At 43.4% G+C, this 21,868-nt stretch overlaps 1 protein-coding gene across 2 annotated transcripts in view; it reads left to right on the forward strand.

The window, feature by feature from the left end:
• Positions 1-6,726: 6,726 nt before the first annotated feature.
• The window catches only part of SLC25A26 (solute carrier family 25 member 26), a 198,550-nt gene continuing 183,408 nt past the window's right edge, over positions 6,727-21,868 (forward strand). The window contains exons 1-2 of one of the 2 annotated variants that reach the window (XM_089676013.1): positions 6,727-6,885; positions 20,185-20,341. In XM_089676013.1, coding sequence (XP_089532139.1) covers positions 6,853-6,885; positions 20,185-20,341 — 190 coding nt within the window. In that variant the 5' untranslated portion in view covers positions 6,727-6,852. The remainder of the gene's footprint in view (positions 6,886-20,184; positions 20,342-21,868) is intronic. The other variant, XM_089676011.1, reaches the window with a different exon arrangement.

Here is a 21,868-nt window from a genome sequence, read left to right on the forward strand (position 1 = left end):
TATATCACAATCAACATTTTCATGCGTAGGCGCCCCAGTGCATGCTTTTACACTTGTACGTGCGTATATGTGGGGGAGTGGGGGCCTCAATTTTTTGGGGAGGATGGTATGTGCTAGGGTGTAACTTTCATTGTTTACAATGAAAACAAAACATTTTTTTATTTTTGTTTTCATCACATGGGGACAAAATCCCCTCTGTGATGATTTTTGGTGACAGGGTCTCTTTATTGAGACATCCAGGTTCTAAAAGACCCTGGATGTCTCCCCTGTGCTACACTGAATGTAATGCAGTGCACATCGCACCGCATTACATTCTTTCCCGACTTCCATAGCCGGGAATCTCTCAACGGGGACTCAGAAGTGACATCATAACATCACTTCCGGGTCAGGACAAGAAGGGGAGGGGAGTGGACATTTTCACTCTCCATCCTCCCCTGTAGCCGACAGCAGTCAGTGAGCCAGACCCAGGCCCGCAGATGGGCAAGCAAAGCCCGGGACGCCTCATGGGGAGAGGGATGCTGACACTGTGTAGGGCTAAAGGTAATAAAAAGCTATCTGCCCGACACCCGGAACTACATTTCCCCGGTGTCGGGCGAAAATAATTCAACATCCCTGTACAATATATACACATATTAGGGCCAATTTAGACCCAAGGCAATTAATCTACCAGCATGTCTTTGGGAGGAAGCCCACGCAAGCACAGGGAGAACATGTAAACTCCATGTAGACCTTGTCCTGGCCGGGATTTGAACCAGAGACCCCAGTGCTGAAGTGCTAACTACTAAGCCAGCGTGTGACTATTCACAAGATAGCAGTAAAGTAGCTTCCAGAAACCTGAGGCTGTTTCCTGGACCGCTGCACCACTTACAAGTTAATAGGAAATCATTTTTTATGCCATAGTTTATATTTATCTTATTAAAAACAACATCATTTTTAGTCCTGAGCATAATAAATAAAATATAAGAAAACAGTAAATTTTACGTCCAATGCTGTGATGGACATATATACACTTTTTTTTACATCATAATACAAAATGCATCCTTTCCAAAGATCCCGCAGCAGTATTTATTCCATCATCTGCAAGTCCATCGCCTCCTTGTTAAGTAACATAGGCAACATGACAGCCACAAGCAATGACGTGTCCCCTTGCAACACAGCCCGGGTCAGCCCTGAAACAACTATATTTCCCTGGGGTCCGTCTACTCACACGAGAAGAACTCCGTACAGACAGGAGCCCTTTCTTTTTGCGTATGCAGCTTTATTTTTATTTATTTTCGAGGCCTTGACAGACATCACTGGGATACATCTTCCATATGATAAATTAGACCCGTGCTCAAGGTCACACTGAGAAAAACACAGATCTCTATATCTGGTTTGCAAAGAATAAAAAAACTGACAAGACATTCGATTTTTCCCGTTACAAAGAAAAAAAACCCATATAGTGCAGCGTCTGTAAACTGAATTTTTGTTGTTTAGTAATTCTGGCTTAATGGAAATGCAGATTGTATTTTTAGTGAGTTACTACTACAGTGTTTTCCCTAAAGTACATCTAAACCCTAATGATGACATTAAAGACTGGTTCACACCAGGAATCGTACAGGATCGTGCTGTGTGTTCCTGTGAGTTTCACATGCATGCACTACTTTTGCAAATTCACTGCAACCACATTGCGTGGTACTTTTGTATCATGCGATTCAGTGCGGGTAAAGCATTGCGTTTGCAACCTGCATTTTTTGTGTTATTAACCACTTGCCTTCCAGCGGATTTATCCCCCCTTCCTGGCCAGGCCATTTTTTGCTCTACTGCATTGCATTACTTTAACTGACAATTGCGCAGTCATGCAACACTGCACGCAAATGAAATTTATGTCCTTTTTTTCCTACAAATGGAGCTTTCTTTTGGTGGTATTTGATCACCTGTGCGTTTTTTATTTTGTGCGCTATAAACAAAAAAAGACTGACGATTTTGACCGACTTTCTACTATTAAGCACTTGCCGCCCGCAGATAGCCGAATGGCGGCTTTACCACGGCCGGACAGTTCTGGGAGGTAGCCATATTTATTGATTTCAGGTACTTATATAGCGCTGTCAATTTATGCAGTGCTTTACACATATATATTGTACATTCACATCAGTCCCTAACCCTCAAGGGGTGTACAATCTAAGGTCCCTAACTTACATTCATACATACACATATTAGGGCCAATTTAGACAGCATCCAATTAACCTACCAGCATGTCTTTGGAGTGTGGGAGGAAACCAGAGTACCCGGAGGAAGCCCGCGCAGGCACAGGGAGAACATGGAAACTCCAGGCAGGTGGTGCCGTGGCTGGGATTCGAACCAATGACCCTAGTATTGCCAGGCGGAAGTGCTAACCATTTAGCCACTGTGCTGCCCAGATGATGTCCTCCCGTGATCGCACTTCCCGTGCTCCCTTGGACACAGCCATCACTTACAGTTCCCGATGCACTGGATCGTGAAAATGATCCAGGTCCCGCCTGTTTTGTGAAAGTAATCCAAGTCCCGCCAGGATCACTTTCACAAAACAGCCAATCACCAGCTTAATAAAATGGTTCCAAGGCCCTGGCTGCAGCTGCAACTTTAAACGTTTTTTACTTTGTAAATGTCAGTGCTATTGCAGTGCTTTCACAGAGATGTGCCCCTTCACATGCAGAATTACGGCACCCACAAGCATGTTATTTAAGGTGATTTGATGTTAGAGATTCTGTATATAGTCCTATAGAACAGACAGTGCACAGTCCACATGTGTTTATCCTCTGCTTCTTTTTAAACAGGAAACAGGAACTTTTTTTTTATTGAGAAGAGACATAGAGGTCTATCACTAATGCAGCTACAAACTTATAAACACTGCCATCTACTGGCTGAAGAATATTTGTAGTTGTTGCACAAAATATATGAACACTGTATTTCAATATTTGGAATTTGTAATGCTTCACTTTGAGCATTTAAAAAAATCCCTGCTCCTGGCCAAATGAAACTGTAGTTTTTTTTCTCATTGCTGCATGTTCCACAAGGCAATGCTCCCTATACCTTCCCTATGCTCCCTATATGTAATTTATTTGACATCCCCTTGCCTCCTAACCCAGAAAACAGAAATTTTTAATTTGACAGATTTGGCTCCCATTGGTTTCAGTGGGGTTCAGGTTCAGCATCTGAACTTCTTTAAAGTTTGCAGAACCCTGCTTAAACCGATCCCAGGGCAGTTCGGCTTATCACTAGCAGGCACTGATCAGTAACAAGTTGAAAACCCAGTGTCTAAGGGAGATATGGGCATTGCATTGTCTATTGAAGTGCAGAGGTCAGATTAAAAGACTGACCCACTTAGAGATTCCTTTATGACTTGGAGCAGCAGAGTGCGGCATTGGACGGTATCAGTACAGCAGTGGTCAGTGTCAGTAAGGCAGTGGATGGTGTCACTCGGTAGAGCAGTGGATGGTGTCAGTAGGGCAGTGGACTTTGTCAGTAAGGCAGAGGACGGTGCCAGTAGGGTAGTGGACAGTGTCAGTGGGGTAGTGGATGGCATTGGTAGAGCAGTGGATGATGTCAGTAGAGCAGTGGACAGTGTCAGTAGAGCAGTGGATGTATCAGTAGGGCAGAGGTTGGTGTCAGTAAGGCAGTGAAGGGTATCACTCAGTAGAGCAGTGGACGGTATCAGTAGGGCAGTGGACTTTGTCAAAAAGCAAAAAGGCAGAGGACTGTGTCAATAGGGTAGTGGATGGCATCAGTAGAGCAGTGGACGGTGTCAGTAGGGCAGTGGACAGTGTCAGTAGAGCAGTGGATGTATCAGTAGAGCAGAGGTTGGTTTCAGTAAGGCAGTGGAGGGTGTTACTCAGTAGAACTGTGGATGGTGTCAGTAAGGCAGAGGACAGTGTCAGTAGTTTTTATTTTATATTTAACCCCCCCCCCAAATAAAACAAAAGGCAATACTGTAAATCAGATAAAATGAGAAAATGAGAAAGCCGCCAGCAACCTATGTGACTGAAAACAAACATTTACTGAAGATTAAAAATGTAGATACTCTGACTCTGTAAATATTGACTAGATATATCCATTGAATACAATATACAAAATCAAATACAAAGTTATGTGCACACATTTGTGGATAAAACAGATCTCCTGCAACCTGTCCATAACTACTTCACTTCCCAGAACTCTGTATATACAACGTGCAACAACATGTATTGTACAAAAATACATGCACAAAGTGCAGAAAATTATATAACTCAAAAATAATTGTTATGTGCCCACATTTGTGAATAAAGCAGATCTCCTGCAACCTTTTCACTTTTCATCCCAAAATCCTATATATATAATGTGCAACAACATATAAACACAACTCTATACATACAATGTGCAGGAATAAATAAACACAAAGTGCAGAAAATGATATAAATCAGATGAGTTTATAAATGTGAAAAGAAAATGGATTTGCTATAACCAATTGTCCACTACTTCAATTTCCACACTGCACTAAACTAACGCAAATGCCACACAAACACAGAGCTTCCGGAGAGCTGAATTGCTTTGGCTGCCCTGCGATTTGACTTCATGTTTGAATTTGCCCTTACCTGCATGCAAAATGCACATTTGCAATCTGCAGCGGGTGTCAATAAAAAGTTAACGGCACCCCAAACGCAGGTTGCAAATGCAGTGCATCTACCTGCACCTGCCTTTACAGGATCTCATGGTACCATGCGATCTGCATGCAGTGGAGTTTAAAAAGTAGTGCATGCACTACTTTTGGTGCGGTGTGGTGTGATTTTATCTTATTAAAAATGTATGGGCTGAAATTGCAGCACAGAGAATTGCACAGGAACGTGTAGCACATTCCCATGCAATTAAGATGTGCATGGTGTGAACCGGCTCTCAAGGATGTGTTCACAATTATAGAGGTTTATTATATTAATAATGAATGAATGATTATTAATCAGTATATATATATACAGTATATATATATATATATAGTCAAAATTGGGATGCCTGCCTTTACATGCACATGAACGTTAATGGCATCCCAGTCTTGGTCCACCCTTTGCAGCTATAACAGCTTCATCTCTTCTGGGAAGGCTGACCACAAGATTTAGGAGTGTGTCTATGGGAATGTTTGACCATTCTTCCAGAAGAGCATTTGTGATGTCAGGCAATGATGTTGGACGAGAAGGCCTGGCTTGCAGTCTCCGCTCTAATTCATCCCAAAGGTGTTCTATGGGGTTGAGGTCAGGACTCTGTGCAGGCCCATCAAGTTCCTTCCCCACAAACTCACTCATCCATGTCTTTATGGACCTTGCTTTGTACAGTGGTGTGCAGTCATGTTGGAATAGGAAGAGTCCATCCCCAAACTGTTCCCACAAAGTTGGGAGCATGAAATTGTCCAAAATGTCTTGGTATGATGATGCCTTAAGAGTTCCCTTCACTGGAACTAAGAGGCCAAGCCCAACCCCTGAAAAACAACCCCACACCATAATCCTCCCTCCACCAAACTTTACACTTGGCACAATGCAGTCAGGCAAGTACCGTTCTCCTGGAACCCCAGACACGTCCATCGGCTTTCCAGACAGAGAAGCGTGATTGGTCACTCCAGAGAACACATTTCCACTGCTCTAGAGTCCAGTGGTGGCGTGCTTTACACCACTGCATCCAACGCTTTGCACTGCACTTGGTGATGTAAGGCTTGGATGCAGCTGCTCAGCCATGGAAACCCATTCCATGAAGCTCTCTACGCACTGTTGTTGTGCTTATCTGAAGACCACACCAAGTTTGGAGATCTTTAGCTATTGACTCTGCAGACAGTTGGCGAGTTCTGCGCACTGTGCGCTTCAGCATGCGCTGACCCCCCTCTGTCATTTCATGTGGCCTACCACTTTGTGGCTAAGTTTCTGTTGTTCCCAGTTGCTTCCACTTTGTTATAATACAACTAACAGTTAATATTTAGTAGCAAGGAAATTTCACGGATGGACTTATTGCACAGATGGCAACCTATCACGGTACCACACTTGAATTCACTGAGCTCCTGAGAGCGATCCATTCTTTCACAAATGTTTGTAGAAGCAGTCTGCATACCTAGGTGCTTGATTTTATACACCGGTGGCCATGGAGGTGGTTGGAACACCTGAATCCAATCATTTGGAGGGGCAATACTTTTGGCAATATAGTGTATATTAGTATAATAATATATTAGTGTTAATAATAATTGATCATAATTAATAAATTATTTAAAACATGATTACAGTAGTAGAGGTGGCCATAAGATCTGGTGCTGTCCCTGATATTTTTGGCCTGTTGCCCTTAAAGTAATAGGCGCTCTCTCTGCAGAACATGTAATATTGTCCTAGATTGTAAGCTTGAAAGAGTAGGGCTCTTGACCCCTCGTTTTGTTTTGTTACTGTATTGTCTCATATTCTGTCTCCCACTATAATGTACAGCGCTGAGCAAACCTTTTAGCTCTATATAAATAATGTATAATAATAATATACTGTCTGGGCAAAACATTTCCATAGTGTCAGCTCAGATATACAGTGCAGGCTCTAAGCAGGCTTCTGGTTTTCAGTCACCGGCTACAACAAAATGGCGCCTGAGATGCGGACAGGTTTGACATGCTGTAGTTTTCCCTATTTCTAAGCCGGAGACAGAGTTTACCTGACAGCAGAGGGGCAACCAGGAACTAACCCTGGGTAAAACTAAGCCGTGTCGCTCTGTGGTGCGGTGTACACACGTATCCCCGGGATAGGACTGTTGTCCACAGTATCTAGGTCACCCTGTGTTGTCGGTAGTCAGTATATGGCACATGTGAGTGTGATGTGTGTGCAGGAGAGGTGAGCCCAGCCTGGTACTATGGAGAGGAGGGAGTTCTTCACCTCATTATTGGTGAGTATCCCCCTATTTGTGACTCAAGGGGCTCCTCTCCTCTCTCACTGTGGGGGAGATTTACTAAAACTGGAGCACACAGAATCTGGTGCAGCTGTGCATGCTAACCAATCAGCTTCTAGCTTCAACTTGTTCAATCAAACTTTGACATTAAACTCCCCCCCCCCCCCCATCACATCAAAGCCAATTTTGAAATCGTGCGACTTACAGTGAAGTCGCACGATTTCAAAGTCGGGTGAGATGCCGGTTTGAGGTGCGATTGTAGGACATCTGACACAGATGTCTATGCAGATCGCACCAAAAGTAGTGCACGTACTACTTTAGAAGTCGGTGCGGCTCCGACCAAGTCAGAATCGCACTGATATGACTTCTGTAATAGCGGACAATAGGGTGTGACTTGGTATGCGATTTGCAAGTCACATGGCATGTAAATCGCATGCCAAGTCGCACCCGATGTGACCGAGGTGCTACACCTGAAAGCTGATTGGCTACCATGCACAGCTGCACTAGATTGTGTGCTCCTGTTTCAGCAAATCTCCCCCTGTGCTGGTGGTAAGGCTAGGTTCACACCTAGGCAGTTTGCGTTTGATCCGTTTCTGCAGTGAGTTTTGCGCTTTTGAACATGCGTTTTTTCTCTGACTTGTTGCCGGGCAGATTAAAATGCATCAAAACGCATCACATTTATATCTGCAGCATCTCCATTGAAGTCTACATTTTGTATTTAAAAAAGTCCCTGAGGTTGGGTTCACTCCTATGCAGTTTGCGTTTGATCTGTTTCTGCAGTGCGTTTTGCGTTTTTGCACATGTTTTTCTGCGTTTTTGATGCGTTTTGAGTTTTTTTTGTCAACTTGTTGCTGGGCAGAATAAAACGCATCAAAATGCATAAAAACCACACTACATACTTTCCTGCAGTATCTCCATTGAAGTCTATATAACCAAAAATGCAATGTATTGCGTTTAATCATTTGCCCTCCTGAGGATTTACGCCCCTTCCTGACCAGGGTGTTTTTTGCGTTGCGTTATTTTAACTGACGATTGCGCGGTCATGCAACACTGTACTCAACTTAAATTTATGTCCTTTTTTTCTCATGAATTGAGCTTTCTTTTGGTGGTATTTGATCGCCTGTGCGGTTTTTATTTTTTGGGCTATATAAAAAAAAATGTGTAAATTTTGAGAAAGAAACAATATTTTTAAGTTTTTGCTATTAAACATGTCCAGTAAAAAAATTTTAAAAATCAAATTTCGTCATAAATTTAGGCCAAATTGTATTCTGCTACATGTCTTTGCTAAAAAATCCCAATACGTGTAAATGAATTGGTTTACGTGAAATTTATAGCATTTACAAATGGCGGTATAGATACTGGGAGATTTTCTTTTATTTTTACTAGTAATGGCAGCGATCAGCAACTTATAGCGGGACATTCTGACACTGGGGGGGAACTGACTTGGTGTCACTGACATCCCCAGTGACACCAATACAGTGATCAGTTCTAAAAAAAAAAAAAGCACTGGCACTGGGCAGGAAGGGGTTAACATGAGGGGCGATCAAAGGGTCCTGGGAGTGTTTTACTAGGGGGCTGTGTCTGTGTGCTTCACTGTAGTCACACTGCTTTGGATGGCTGTACTGTGCACAGCCATCCAAAGCAGTATGCCCAAGCTGACGGAGGAGAACTGTTAGCAAACAAAACAGTTCTCCTCCCTGTCGAAGATCCTTGGAAATCACCGGGTGGCGGTGAGTAATCACTGGCCAGTAATCACCGTCCAGGACCTGGTAATTGACAACTGCGGCCACGAATGGGGGAATGGGTAGGGTGCGTGCACAGAGCCATACAAAGAAGTGTGCAGGAGCTGACGGGAGAGATCTGTATTGTTTACATACAGGTCTCTCCCCCGTCAGTGATTCTCGGCACTCAGCGAGTGTCGGTGGGGAATCACCAGCTGGGGCCCAGTGATCAACAGCTGAGGCCGCCAATGGCGGCACCCCTTACTGGGAAATGCAAAATAACGTATATATACGTAATTTGGGGCACCTGTGCCACCCTGTAGCAGTACGTCTGCCATAGGGTGGTCGGGAAGCGGTTAAAAATGTCCCTGACTCTTTCCAAAAACTCACTAGCTGAAAACGTGGAGATGTGAACCTGTCCCATAGGATATCATGTTAAATAGACTGTAGAGCAGTGGTTCTTAACCTTGTTGGAGGTACTGAACCCCACCAGTTTCATATGCGCATTCACCGAACCCTTCTTAATTGGAAAAATAAAATATGATTTTTAAAATTCAAAACATAGGTATATATTTATACATAGGTGCACAAAATGAACAAAACCGTTAAGAACAAAACCATTAAAACATGATTTTCACACAAAAACAAAAACATAATAATGAATATTTACTGCACGAATCATATGAGTTGGGTGTGGGTCTTCACCTCCGCCGATCCCACGAGACTGACTCACCGAACCCCTGGGGTTCGATCGAACCCAGGTTAAGAACCACTGCTGTAGAGCATTTCTGAAAAATGCAAAACGCACCGCAACATGCTTAGGTGTGAACCTAGACTAAGGGCTCGTTCACACTTGACTTTATTTCTAACTTTTGCCTAATGCCTCTATAGCGTTTGACAAGCGTTAGGCATTTGTGAAGCATTTTTAACGCTCCGCAAACGCGCCCAAAACGCCCTATGCGTGGTTTTGAGGTGGTTGGTAGGCGTATGCCAAGCGTTAAAACTGCACCACAAACACCTATAATGAAATTTAAATGGTATTAACGCTCCGCAAATGCCTCGCAACCACACCGCAAACGCCGACCAGGCGTTTGCGGAGCGGCACCATAGACTTGAATGGGAGGCTTCAACTCCTCCTGACTCGACCAGAGGCGTCAGTTTTGCCACGACGCTAACGCTTCTGTGTGAACAGCACTGTGTGCTGCCATGTGCAGAATTTTCAGAGGCGTTTGAGAAGCGCTTCCCTGTCGCCTGTGCGTCTGATGCCTGCTGACAAAGCTAGTGTGAACATAGCCTAAGACTTGTAGTGCTGTAACTCTGAGAAGGCGCAGTTTGCTGTAAAAGGGAAGAAAACAAACAAGCTAGCTAAAGTGACCTTGTGTTAAAGTGGAGGTGTTTTTAGCCGGGGGGGGGGGGGGGCTTTTACCATAATTTGCATTAGCGATGAACTTGCACATCCCCAGAATGCACCTCTATCTGAACATCAATATCATGCTTCCTTCTACTCCATTCCGATGCAGGCAGGGTCATTCTATGGCACACGTAAACTAAGTGATGGGATGCTGGGGGTGTCAGTGCTATCGCACTGATCAGCCATAACATTATGACCACCCACCATAACCTGTCAAGGCATGGACTCCAGTGGACCTCTGAAGGTATGCTGTGGTATCTGGGTCAGTAGCAGATCATTTAAGTCAGGGGTGCTCAACCTGTGGCCCGCGGAGCCTTCTGATGTGGCCCTCAGTCTCAAACTAGGGAAGCACTCTATTACTTATATCCTGCAGGTTTCTAAAAGTACACCATGCCCACAAGATATAATAGCAGTCTATGGCAAAGCATGGCTAACAGGACAGCTGCAGGTTACTGTGCTGCACACATGTTGCAGGTAAACCGCATTGGTGTGAAAGCAACCTTTTAGGCGGCTCAGGACAGTAAGGGCTTGCTATCGTTTGTGGGAGGTAAAGCCCATAGTTGAGACATGTTTTTAACAAACACCTCAACCCACTGGTGTACCGACAAGAGCCGCAGTGGCTACCCCACGCCATGCTCCAGGGGGCCCCTGCAGCCTCCCTGTCACTATTTTACACTTGGACAGGAGTAGTGGCGGGGGCAGCATATACAGAAACTGTTCCTCTCTATTTGCTTTCAGCAACGGCTTCTCCTCAATGCTAAAACAAACGCCTGAACACAATTTTGATGTGTTAGTAAAGCCGTACATATCATCGCAATTACTTTGTGCATCCAGGTGGATAATATCTTGTTTTTTTCACGGAAAATATCTCCTGAATTTTTTTTCTATCAAGGGAAACTGGCCCAATATAGTAAAAAAAAAAAAATATTTTTTTTAACCCCTTGCAAACCGTGCACTTTTACCCCCTTCCTGCCCAGGCCAATTTTTAGCTTTCAGTACTGTCGCACTTTGAATGACAATTGCGCGGTCATGCAACTTTATACCCATATGAAATTTTTATCTTTTTTTCACACAAATAGAGCTTTCTTTTGGTGGTATTTAATTGCCACTGGAGTTTTTATTTCTTGCACTATAAACAAAAAAATAAAATAAAAATTAGAAAAAAGTTTTTCTTTGCTTCTATTATAAAATTTTGCAAACAGGCAATTTTTCTCTATCACTGAGGTGCTTTGATGAGGCAGCACTGATAGGCAGCACTGATGGGCACTGGTGAGGCGGCACGGATAGGCAGCACTGATAGGATGCACTGATGAGGTAGCACTAATGAGGCGGCACTGGTGGGCATTGATGAGGTGGCAATGATGTGCACTGATAGGCACTGTTGGGCTCAACTGCTGGGCAGCACTGGTGGGCGGCACTGCTGGGCACTGGTGGGTGGCTCTGCTGGGCACTGATGATCAGGGCAGAGCTGCTCTGTGACATTTGCCTGTGACTTGTGACATCATGAGGAAAGTTCTGCCGATAACCGGCAAATTTGTGATCTGCTGTTTCATTGGACACAGCTAATCACGTGGTAAAAGGCGGCTGTGATTGGCCATAGGACACAGCGATCACTGACAGCACCGGGTGTGTTCTGGGATGACGTCATATGCTCAAAATTTGAGGTTTGAGATTTTCTGAATGAATGCAAAGCATTCTCTGATTGGAAAAGGTGGAGTGCGCTTCATCCTTTCTCCACCTCTTCCAATAAGAGAACGCTTTGCATTCATTCAGAAAGTACAAAGCATTACAAAATACAATATAAATACAAAGCAATACAAATAAATACAAAGCAATGACTTCCATGCTGAGTGGCTGTGTTTAAGAATGCAGCAGGGCAACCACTCAGTACGGGACCCAGAAGCAAGTGGAGGTCGGTGTAGTAGCAGTGTCTACTTCCTTGATTTTCAGCTTCCAGGGACATTGGTCCCATACCTGGTGTATGGTATATACATTGGTACAGCCAAGGTGGGCTGGTGTAATTATGAATAGAATATCCATAACTGGAATTTCTCTTTAAAGCAGAACTACACGGCATCTAAACACCACAAACACCATTCATTTTTAATATTTAAAGCAAACTCCCCCATTCATGCTTTATTTTGCTGACGAATCGCTTACAAAGACATCTCCCTAACATTTCTGGCTGTGGCAATCTTGAGTAAGGACAGATGATTCATGTATTATTTACTTCTTCCAATCCATCTGCCTTTAGCTCAGGAATGCAGGCAGGAGGGTGTGCTGAACTGAGAAAGCCTCCTGAAGATCCCTGGGATATGTGACATCATTTGCCTAGGCATGGAAATCAGGAAGCAACTTAAAGTGGAACTGCATTGCGTCTGAGTACCACAAACCAAAAATTCTATATAATTAATTTTTAATATTCAAAACAAACTTCTCCATCCATCCATGTCTCCATGCTTTATTTTGCTGAGAAATCATTTTGAAAAACACCTCCTGGCATTTCTGGCAGTGGCCCTCTTAAGTAAGGACAGATGATGTAGCAGTTATTTCCTGGAATCCATCTGTCTTTAGCTCAGGTGTTGGCTGAGCTGAGAACCCTCCCCTCCTGAAGACTCCTAGCATGTCGCATGTATGACATTATTTGCCTAGGCATGGAAACCAGGAAGTAAATGAAGGAATGTAAAAAAAAAAAGGTTAAAACTAGTAAATATATACTTAACTATCTGTTTAATACTAGCAGCATAAGGATTAAAATCAGTCAATGTTGATTTAGAGAGTGACGTTCTGCTTTAAGTTCTTCTAGATCTGATATTGTATCTGAACTATGGAATAAAATCCACTTTCCTGTGTGTGGGATATTGTTTGAATGGATTGTCGACTATAGATAGATTATTCATATCAGAAGAAATTGATCATTTATCAACGTTTTTATGGCCACCCTTGGACAAAACCCTCTCCAAATAAGAACAGTTTTCTGCTGTATTACATGGCTCACATTTCTAAGGCATTTGTGGAAGATCTTGGCAGACTGGTGTCCGTATTTTATCTGGGATAGACCATATGACCAGTGCCTTGGCAGTGCTGGGATGTGAGATAACACGTTATCAAAAACTGTTGCATTAGCTTCTCATGATGTACCGTATTTTTCGCTCCATAAGAAGCACCTGCACCTAGATTTTCGAGGAGGAAAACAAGAAAAACTAGAAAATCTACAATTTCTGGGGAAATTGTGTAAAGTGTTCTTGCAAGTAACCTTTACCAAGTAATGATGAAATGTAAGCAGTGCACATAGCAAGCCTGATAGTGAGAAATGCATTTCAGCTTGTATTTTGGAGCTCACAGTTAGCCTCAATGGCTGCGTGTGAGTCATGTTTGGTTGCTATAGCAACTCACTCAGTCAGGAATGTCAGCAGGTCTGTTCTAAAAACACTGTTTAAACTTGCCAACTTCACTGGCGATTGCCATCTTCAAACGCTTGTAGTTTTAAAAGTATAAATGCTACTGCGAAGAGCTAAATTTTGATGTATAGGATGTCTCTGAAAGATAAAAAATGAAGACACAGTCGCAGTTTAAATACGTCCCTTAAAATTTCCGGTGTCTAGAGTGGAGTTTCAATGAAAGTCAATGGGAGGGGTGAGGTGCAAACAAATGGTCATATTGTGAAAACTATAAGGACTATGGCTTAGTGACAGCAGGGTTAGCTGAACATTTTGATATAAGATATGTGTAGGTGGGCTTGAAAATGACAGAGTGATGGCAGTTTACAAATCACGTTCTGATTTTTCCTTCCACCCTGTAGCTGTGCTCTGCTGCCACTCTAGATGCACCATTCATTCCTATGGGAAAATTTCGCCACAAAAACCGCAATATTTCGTGAACGATTCGGCGAAACGTTCCACAAAGTAATAGCAATCCGATCGGGAACAATCCGCACGTTTTGATATATTACTTGTCTTTGTAGTGTAAAAACTGTGGGAGGAGTTAGCGTGGCAAATTTGGCTATAATAAGAATAAGAATATACTTGTGAGATAACAATAAGTGCTCTTGCCATGCAAGAACACTTAAATATTCTGAACCAATGGACTGCAGACATAGTACAGGAGATGACCAGAGACTGCGGACACAGTACAGGGGATGACCAGAGACTGCGGACACAGTACAGGGGATGACCAGAGACTGCGGGCACAGTACAGGGGATGACCAGAGACTGCGGGCACAGTACAGGGGATGACCAGAGACTGCGGGCACAGTACAGGGGATGACCAGAGACTGCGGGCACAGTACAGGGGATGACCAGAGACTGCGGGCACAGTACAGGGGATGACCAGAGACTGCGGGCACAGTACAGGGGATGACCAGAGACTGCGGGCACAGTACAGGGGATGACCAGAGACTGCGGGCACAGTACAGGAGATGACCAGAGACTGCGGGCACAGTACAGGAGATGACCAGAGACTGCGGGCACAGTACAGGAGATGACCAGAGACTGCGGGCACAGTACAGGAGATGACCAGAGACTGCGGGCACAGTACAGGGGATGACCAGAGACTGCGGGCACAGTACAGGGGATGACCAGAGACTGCGGGCACAGTACAGGGGATGACCAGAGACTGCGGGCACAGTACAGGGGATGACCAGAGACTGCGGGCACAGTACAGGGGATGACCAGAGACTGCGGGCACAGTACAGGGGATGACCAGAGACTGGGGACCTTTGGGGAGCGGGGAATTTGACAGGTACCCGCTCCTACTTCCGCGGAGTTGTCCTTCCACTCCCTCCCCGTAGTCTTGTGGGACACGTGACAGGTCCCAGGTAAGATGAATGGTAAATGTATTTTTTTTTTTGCTATTGGTGTATACTGTTAATGTATGTGTGTGTGTATATATGTGTGTGTGTGTGTATATATATATATATATATATATATATATATATATATATATATATATATATATGTAAATATATATAATGTACTGTGTGTGTGTGTGTGTATATATTGTAGTTCCCATAGACTTTGTTACTCTACAAAGGTTTCACAAATGCAGGGAACACAGTGAGAATACTAACTGGCAATCAATCTGCATGGTATCCTAGTCTGAGATTAGAAGTGTAATTACATTATTGATTATAGTTTCAGATATAGGTGTCACATCTTCAGCACTCGGCTGACGGCACTTGAAAGTGAGATGTACCGTTATACGACGTCTGTTATGTTCTTTGTCAGACAAGATAATTGCTATAAAGGTCCCCATAGTATAATGGATCTCAGCTGAGTAGTGAAACTTTATGAAAGGTCTCCAAACAGCATTGTCCATGTCCAAAATGGTCATATATCACCTCACCATGGCACATTTGGAGTCCAATAACATAAAAGTGATTTACATTATCTTACAGTAAAGCTAGCCATACATGGGTTAAAATTTGTCCGGTTCAGTAGGGATCGGCAGAATTTTGATCCATGTGTGGACAGACTGGTTGTACAGATGTCGATCTACCGATCGATTTCTGTACGATCGGCATGTTGGAAAATTTCTGCATGATTATTGCCGCCGGCTATAACCAGCAGTGTTGATCAGTGTTTTCTGATAGAGGGAAGTCTCTCCGCTGTCACAATACAATAGGTCAGCAGGAGTGATTTCCTCATCTACATCAAGTGTGTAAATGGGGGAATTGAGTCATTTTTTTTTTTTTTTCGCTCAACCCATTGGTTCAGCAAAAATATATGAATCATGTATGGGCTGCCTAAGATATTAAATTGGTTCTAAAGCCTTAAAGTTTTTTACCGTAATGCATTCTGTGCATCAAGGTAAAAATCCTACGGTGCTGCAGGATCCTCTCAGCCTCACCTTTTTCTTGCCTCAACCCGACCCGATCCAGCCATGTGCATGAGAACAGTGGCTCTTGCCACTGTCTCCCTCCTCACTGGGCAGAGTGATAGTAGCAGGAGCCATTAGCTCCCGCTGCTGTCAGTCAAATGCTGTGATGGGGGGCGCAAACCGCCCAGTCTGTTTCAGTAGACCCAGACAGGGTGGCATGGGAGCAAGCCTGCATGGGGCCCCATTGAAAGTATGACATGTTTGTTATTTTAATAAAACAAAAAAAATGAAGGTTTAATGTTACTTTAAGGTTGGGATCACACTGTTCGTGTTCTTGGTAATGCACATATGTAGGTATTAAGAATGGACCTCTGTATTTTCTATGTCGCGTTGTACTGCAGAGCATAGATGTGAACCATCCCCATAGAACAGGATTGTAGAAGATCCCCTCACCTCCAACCCTAGGGACATGGAAAATACTCACCTACCTAATTGTACCTGTGTATAGAATAGCTTATGAAAATAAAGTTCACTCACAAATTTTTGATTGAATCTAGGGTCCTTGGCTGGCATCTACCACCACCATCCCAAGTATTCTCTAGGTTATTTGTGCTCCACAGTATATGTGTACCTCCTTTTTGTGATATGCACGAGACTTAGTGGTAGGGTAAGTAAGGATTTCCCCACCTGTTGTGTAGCTGAGCGAGCAGCTATGTACCATTCAGAAGTATGGGTCCAACATGAAAAAGAGGATAAGTTGCCATTCAACCAACCCAGTGCATAGGTAGGGTAAGTGTATGCCAGGAGCATGAGAGGTAACTGATGTCATTTCTCTAATCCAAAGCAACAGAGTTACAAGATATTCTGCTTAGAGTAAGATAAAAACTTGTTTATGGAATTGAACGTGTCTATGGCATCTAGTAATGTCACATTAGAAGATAAGAACCTATTTAAAGATGTCTACTTGCTTGAGAAATTAGAAATCTTTAAGTTTGGGCTAGATGAGAAGAAGTTTAGGGTAGATAAGAAGCTGAACTGAAGTAAAACTGACTTTTCAGATAACGATGTGGAATCAATATGGCGGCTAAGCATGACTCTCCTATCCTCACGGAACCTTTCTGCTAGTTCCTCCTATGGTGGGTGTGGCACCCACCCACTATTGGAAGGCTTCCAGAAAAATGGTTTAAAAGCCGGGAGTCCAAGCGAAACCGATAGGAAGCCCCTTAGTGGCCAGAGGACACTCTGACGCTGGGATTCTTGCAAAGGCTATAAGGCTCATCAATTGGTTGCGCTTACAGCTTCCCCATGACCCCCTGGGCAGTATGGTTCCGATGGGATTTGTTCTTTCCCGCTTCCACATAGCTTTGGTAATGTATTAATTCTATGCTGTGACGCTGTCAAATGATGTGTCTATTTCATGCTGTAATGCTCACATGCTGTGTGTTATTATGCAGATTCTGATGACTATAAGATATATCCTCTTGTGTGTCGTGTGATAATAAAAGTGGAGGTTTTGACAGTGCTAGAATATTGCAGTTTGATTCTGTTATTTCTTGGAGTGCTGAGTAAATGCTATGATGTGCCAAGGCAGGTATTCGTTGGGTAGAGGGTCTTTCACATGCGTAGAATATGTAATGGTGTAAATGCTGATTAAAAGTACCTGTATGACTACATGTTGATTGTGTGTGCGTGTATATGACTTGCTTTTAGTTATTGCACCCAGCGTTTGCCATTACAGCCACAGAGTGGGGCAAAACTCGTGGGGTTGTGTGGCTGCAGTGGCGTTGGCTAAGGCTCCATATACTTACACTACCTAAGCACCAGGTCAGTTGAGTGGCGACTTGTCTAGTTTCATGTTGTACCTCCTTTTTGTCCTTTACTAAGCATCTCCAACTTTTTTTTATTTTCATCAAACATTGTTTTTGCAAATCTGTGGCTATAATGTCTACTGTATCACTGATTCTAATGTATAATGACAGGACACAACAGCAGTAGGTTTTCTCATTGTAATGGTTCATTGTTGTACAGAAATGACAAAAATCAAATACAAGGCTTCTTTCTGTTCTTAACTTTTTATTGTTTTCTCAAGGCAACAAATACACAGCCAATGCAAGACATAGCAGACAGAGGTTTGGCACACAGACCTACAGTGCATTAGAGGTCACCCAGCAGCATAAATAGGCAATATGGTACAGAGAGAGATTATCAATGCATGACTTCAGGGCCAGTGTGGAAAGTCAACATTTATACAGATAACAATTGTGGGGTGAGGAAGCACATGAAGAAGAGAGTGGGGTGGGGGGATCATAGAAAAGGGGGGGATCATCGTGGGAGGTTAGAACTAACCCCTTAACCATTAGATAAGTAATGTGGCCATTTACAGGTCTAGTAGATGCCAATCAAAATCCATGGCATGAGTTTAGTGACCCAGGGATCCTATGTTTTATTACATGTATGCAGCTTATTGTGAGTATCCAGTGTACTTTAGATGTTACTGCTTACACGGAGAGTGCATTTGTCAACCAAACTCTATTTACAATCTGTTTGGCGGTGGTAAATATACAGGTCAGAAGCCTAATTTGGTGGTTAGTGAGTCCAGGTTTCAAATTGAGCAATGCCATCTCCTGCAGCATCGGGATAGTAACGAACAAAAAGTATGTTAAACATATTGTAGATATGGTTCCATAAGGCATGAACAGTCAGACATGTCCACCATACGTGAACACAATTACCCGGTTTCAGGCATCCCTGGAAGCAGGTTCCAGCAATAAAGCATCCTTAAATCACTTAACCGTCGCCGTAAGGTTGTATCGAAATGTCCAGGAACTCAAGTGGTTGAATCAAGCTCACCGCAGCGACAGCTGTAAGCGTAAAGTGGTTGTAAACATCAGACATGAAATATGAACAAAGCATATCTCTCTATAATGTGTACTTGTTTCAGTTAGCAGCACTGTGGGGTTTATTTACTAAAGCTGAAGAGTGCAAAATCAGGCCTACTTCTGCATAGAAACCAATCAGCTTCCAGGGTTTATTGCCAAAGCTTAATTGAACAAGCTGAAGTTGGAAGCTGACTGTTTTCTGTACAGAAGTGAACCTTATTTTGCACTCTCCAGCTTTAGTAAATAAACACCAGCTTAATTTCTGTCTGCTGCTTCGTTCCTGTGCTATTAGCATGAGTTATGTCCTGACACCAAGAGACAAATGGTGACAGGGGAGGGACCATCCTCAGCTCTGTTCCTGTGTGCTGTGTGGAGGGGAGTGTTTCCCTTCCCTCCAATCAGCTCTCAGGGCTCTCCTCACTGAGCTCTGCAGAGTGTAGCTTCATCTCTCTACCCCCTTTTTTTTCTAAAAGCTCAGAAAGCTATACAAATTCAGCACTTTGAATGGGTGTAGAGAAGAGAAGACTACAGATAAACAGGTACAAATTATGTGGGAGGATTTGTCTCATCTCTGTGTATCACCTGAGGCCAGTCACTTCACTGGGTATAGGTAAGAGGTTACAACCACTTTAAGATAAGATTTATTGTCATTGCAAATAAAATCCACAACACAACAGGGATGTTGGATTCGTATCGCCCAACGCCCGGGAAATGTAGTTCCGGGCACTGGGCAGGTAGTTTTTTTCTACCTTTAGCCCTGCTGCAGGCAAGCAGTGGGCTCACATGTCAGGTGAAGCAATCGGTGGTAGCACTGCCGCAGATTTCTTCTACACAGTGCCAAACTCTCTGCGCACACCCCTGTGGGGTTTCCCGGGCTTCACTTGCCCATCTGCGGGCCTGGCTTGCTGTTGACTGGAGGGGAGGGAGGAGAGCAGACAAGTCCGCTCCACTCCTCTCCCCTCCCCTTCTTGTGCTGACCCGGAAGTGACGTTACGATGTCACTTCTGAGTCCCCATTAACAGAATACAATCCTCGGGAATGAATGTAATATGGTGCGATGTGCACCACATTACATTAAGTGCAGTACAGGTGAGACATGCAGGGTCTTTTAGACCTTGGATGTCTATAAAGAGAACCTGTCACCAAAAGTTGTTTTTTTTTTTTTTTTTTTTTTTATAGTAAAAAATTAAAGTTACACCCAAGCACATACCATCTCCCCCTCCCCCCCCAAAAAAAAAAATTTTTAATATATATCTATTGCGGGTGGTCCGCAAGCGGCAAAAGGAGCTTAAAGCTCTGCCTGCAGCCTTTCAGCAAAAGCTGATTTTCTTTTTAATTTTCACTTTTTTTCCATTTTTACCTAACAATATCATCAGTCAAAATTACATTCAAGGAACAAAATACTTAATATTTTGTGTGCTTGTCAGATAAGGTTTTCCTCCATACTCACTACTAATTTGTTTCATAGGCCGGTGGGACAGCTGGGATGTGTGTCGATCTGATTTTATTTCCTCTGGACACCATTAAAACCAGACTACAGAGCCCTCAAGGGTTTTCCAGGGCTGGTGGCTTCCGTGGCATCTATGCTGGTGTCCCATCCACTGCTATTGGATCCTTTCCTAATGGTAAGATCTTTTTCCAATGTAAGATGTGAACTATAGTGCCTCTGCCACTAAAGAAGCAAAAAAGTATAGAAACTTAAAGCTGAACTGCATCCTTATCTTTAGTCTCTCCTGCAAAATTGAATCGGTTCCTCTCCTCTATTGAAATTGCTTCTATGATTTCACTGCACACTGAGAGCCTCTCATAGTGTGTATTAGAAGCTGCAGCAAATCATATAGAGCTTGCCTCATTCCTGGCTGGAGGATGTCCACCATCATCTAACTCATTCCTCCCCAGCCTTGCTGTCACTGGCCCACTCTATTCCTTTACTAGATTTTAGTTCTTCCAGTCATGGAGGATCAGAATCACATGTGGTTGTCAACCAGTGTTGTCTGCATGCAAATATTGCCTGTCTAGGAATTCCCACTCCTCCAAACCGATATCCAGCCATCAAGACATTTATAACTTCTCCCAAAAGTCAGTCCACTGCTTACGTCAAGGCCAAGGACTTTTGTGAGGAGTATTGAGGCAGGGTGCTGTGATGTTTCAAAAAGCTGTCATGGCCAAAAAAATTGGCACCCCTGCATTTCTGCCTGATAATACACCACTTCACCCAGAAAATTGTTGCAATTTAAAATGCTTAGGCATTCTAATGGTTATTTCTGTAGTTCATATTGGTATGACACAAAAAAGTGGAGAAACAAAAAGCCAAATCTGACACATTCCACCCAAAACTTCACAAATAGACTGGACAAAATTATTGGCACCGTTTCAAAATTGTAAAAAATAATTGCATTCCAAATTTGTGATGCTCCTGTAATTTATAATTAAACTCACCTGTATCAATTAACAGGTGCTGACAATATAGAAATCATACTGGCAACCAGTTAAAATGGTGAAAAAATTACTCAGCCTTTCTGTTGTGTGTCTCTGTGTGCCACATGGAGCATGGAACAGAGAAAGAGCAGCAAAGAATTGTTGAGGATATGAGAACAAAAATTGTGGAAAAGCATGGACAATCTCAAGGTTACAAGTCCATCTTCAAAGATCCTAATCTTCCTGTGTCCACTGTGCGCATCCCTGTCGGGTACACCATCATTAGCATGACTGGTAGTATAGGGAAATCATGCTAAGAGCAGCAAAAACCAGGATTATAAATCTTTTCCACTCTATCCAAAATCAGAAAAGTAGCTGTTTGGCTTGAGCTATACTTTAACCTCTTTACACCGGCTGCACACAAATTTGTGGCCTCCCGGCGTCTGGGCCTAGACGCTGAGCGGTGGCACATTTGCGTTCTATTAAAAAAGAACATATGTGCCGAGAGTGCGCGCTCCCAGCACACGTCTGGTACTTACGGAAAGGTCCCGATCTCCTCTTTCGATCTGGACTTTTCCCGATCATGTGACCGCCGTGACGGCGCATCACGGTGGTCACATGACCCTAAACCCCTCCTTCTGGCTTCTGGAACTCTTAAAGGGCCGGGAGGCGCTGGTGTGAAGGGGTTAAATAAAACTAGCATAAATGCTTGATTTTGACTTGATTACAACTGC

This window comes from Staurois parvus, unplaced genomic scaffold (assembly GCF_062004578.1).
Source record: "Staurois parvus isolate SC_StPar_1 unplaced genomic scaffold, SC_StPar_1.0 ptg000162l, whole genome shotgun sequence".
NCBI lineage: Eukaryota > Metazoa > Chordata > Amphibia > Anura > Ranidae > Staurois > Staurois parvus.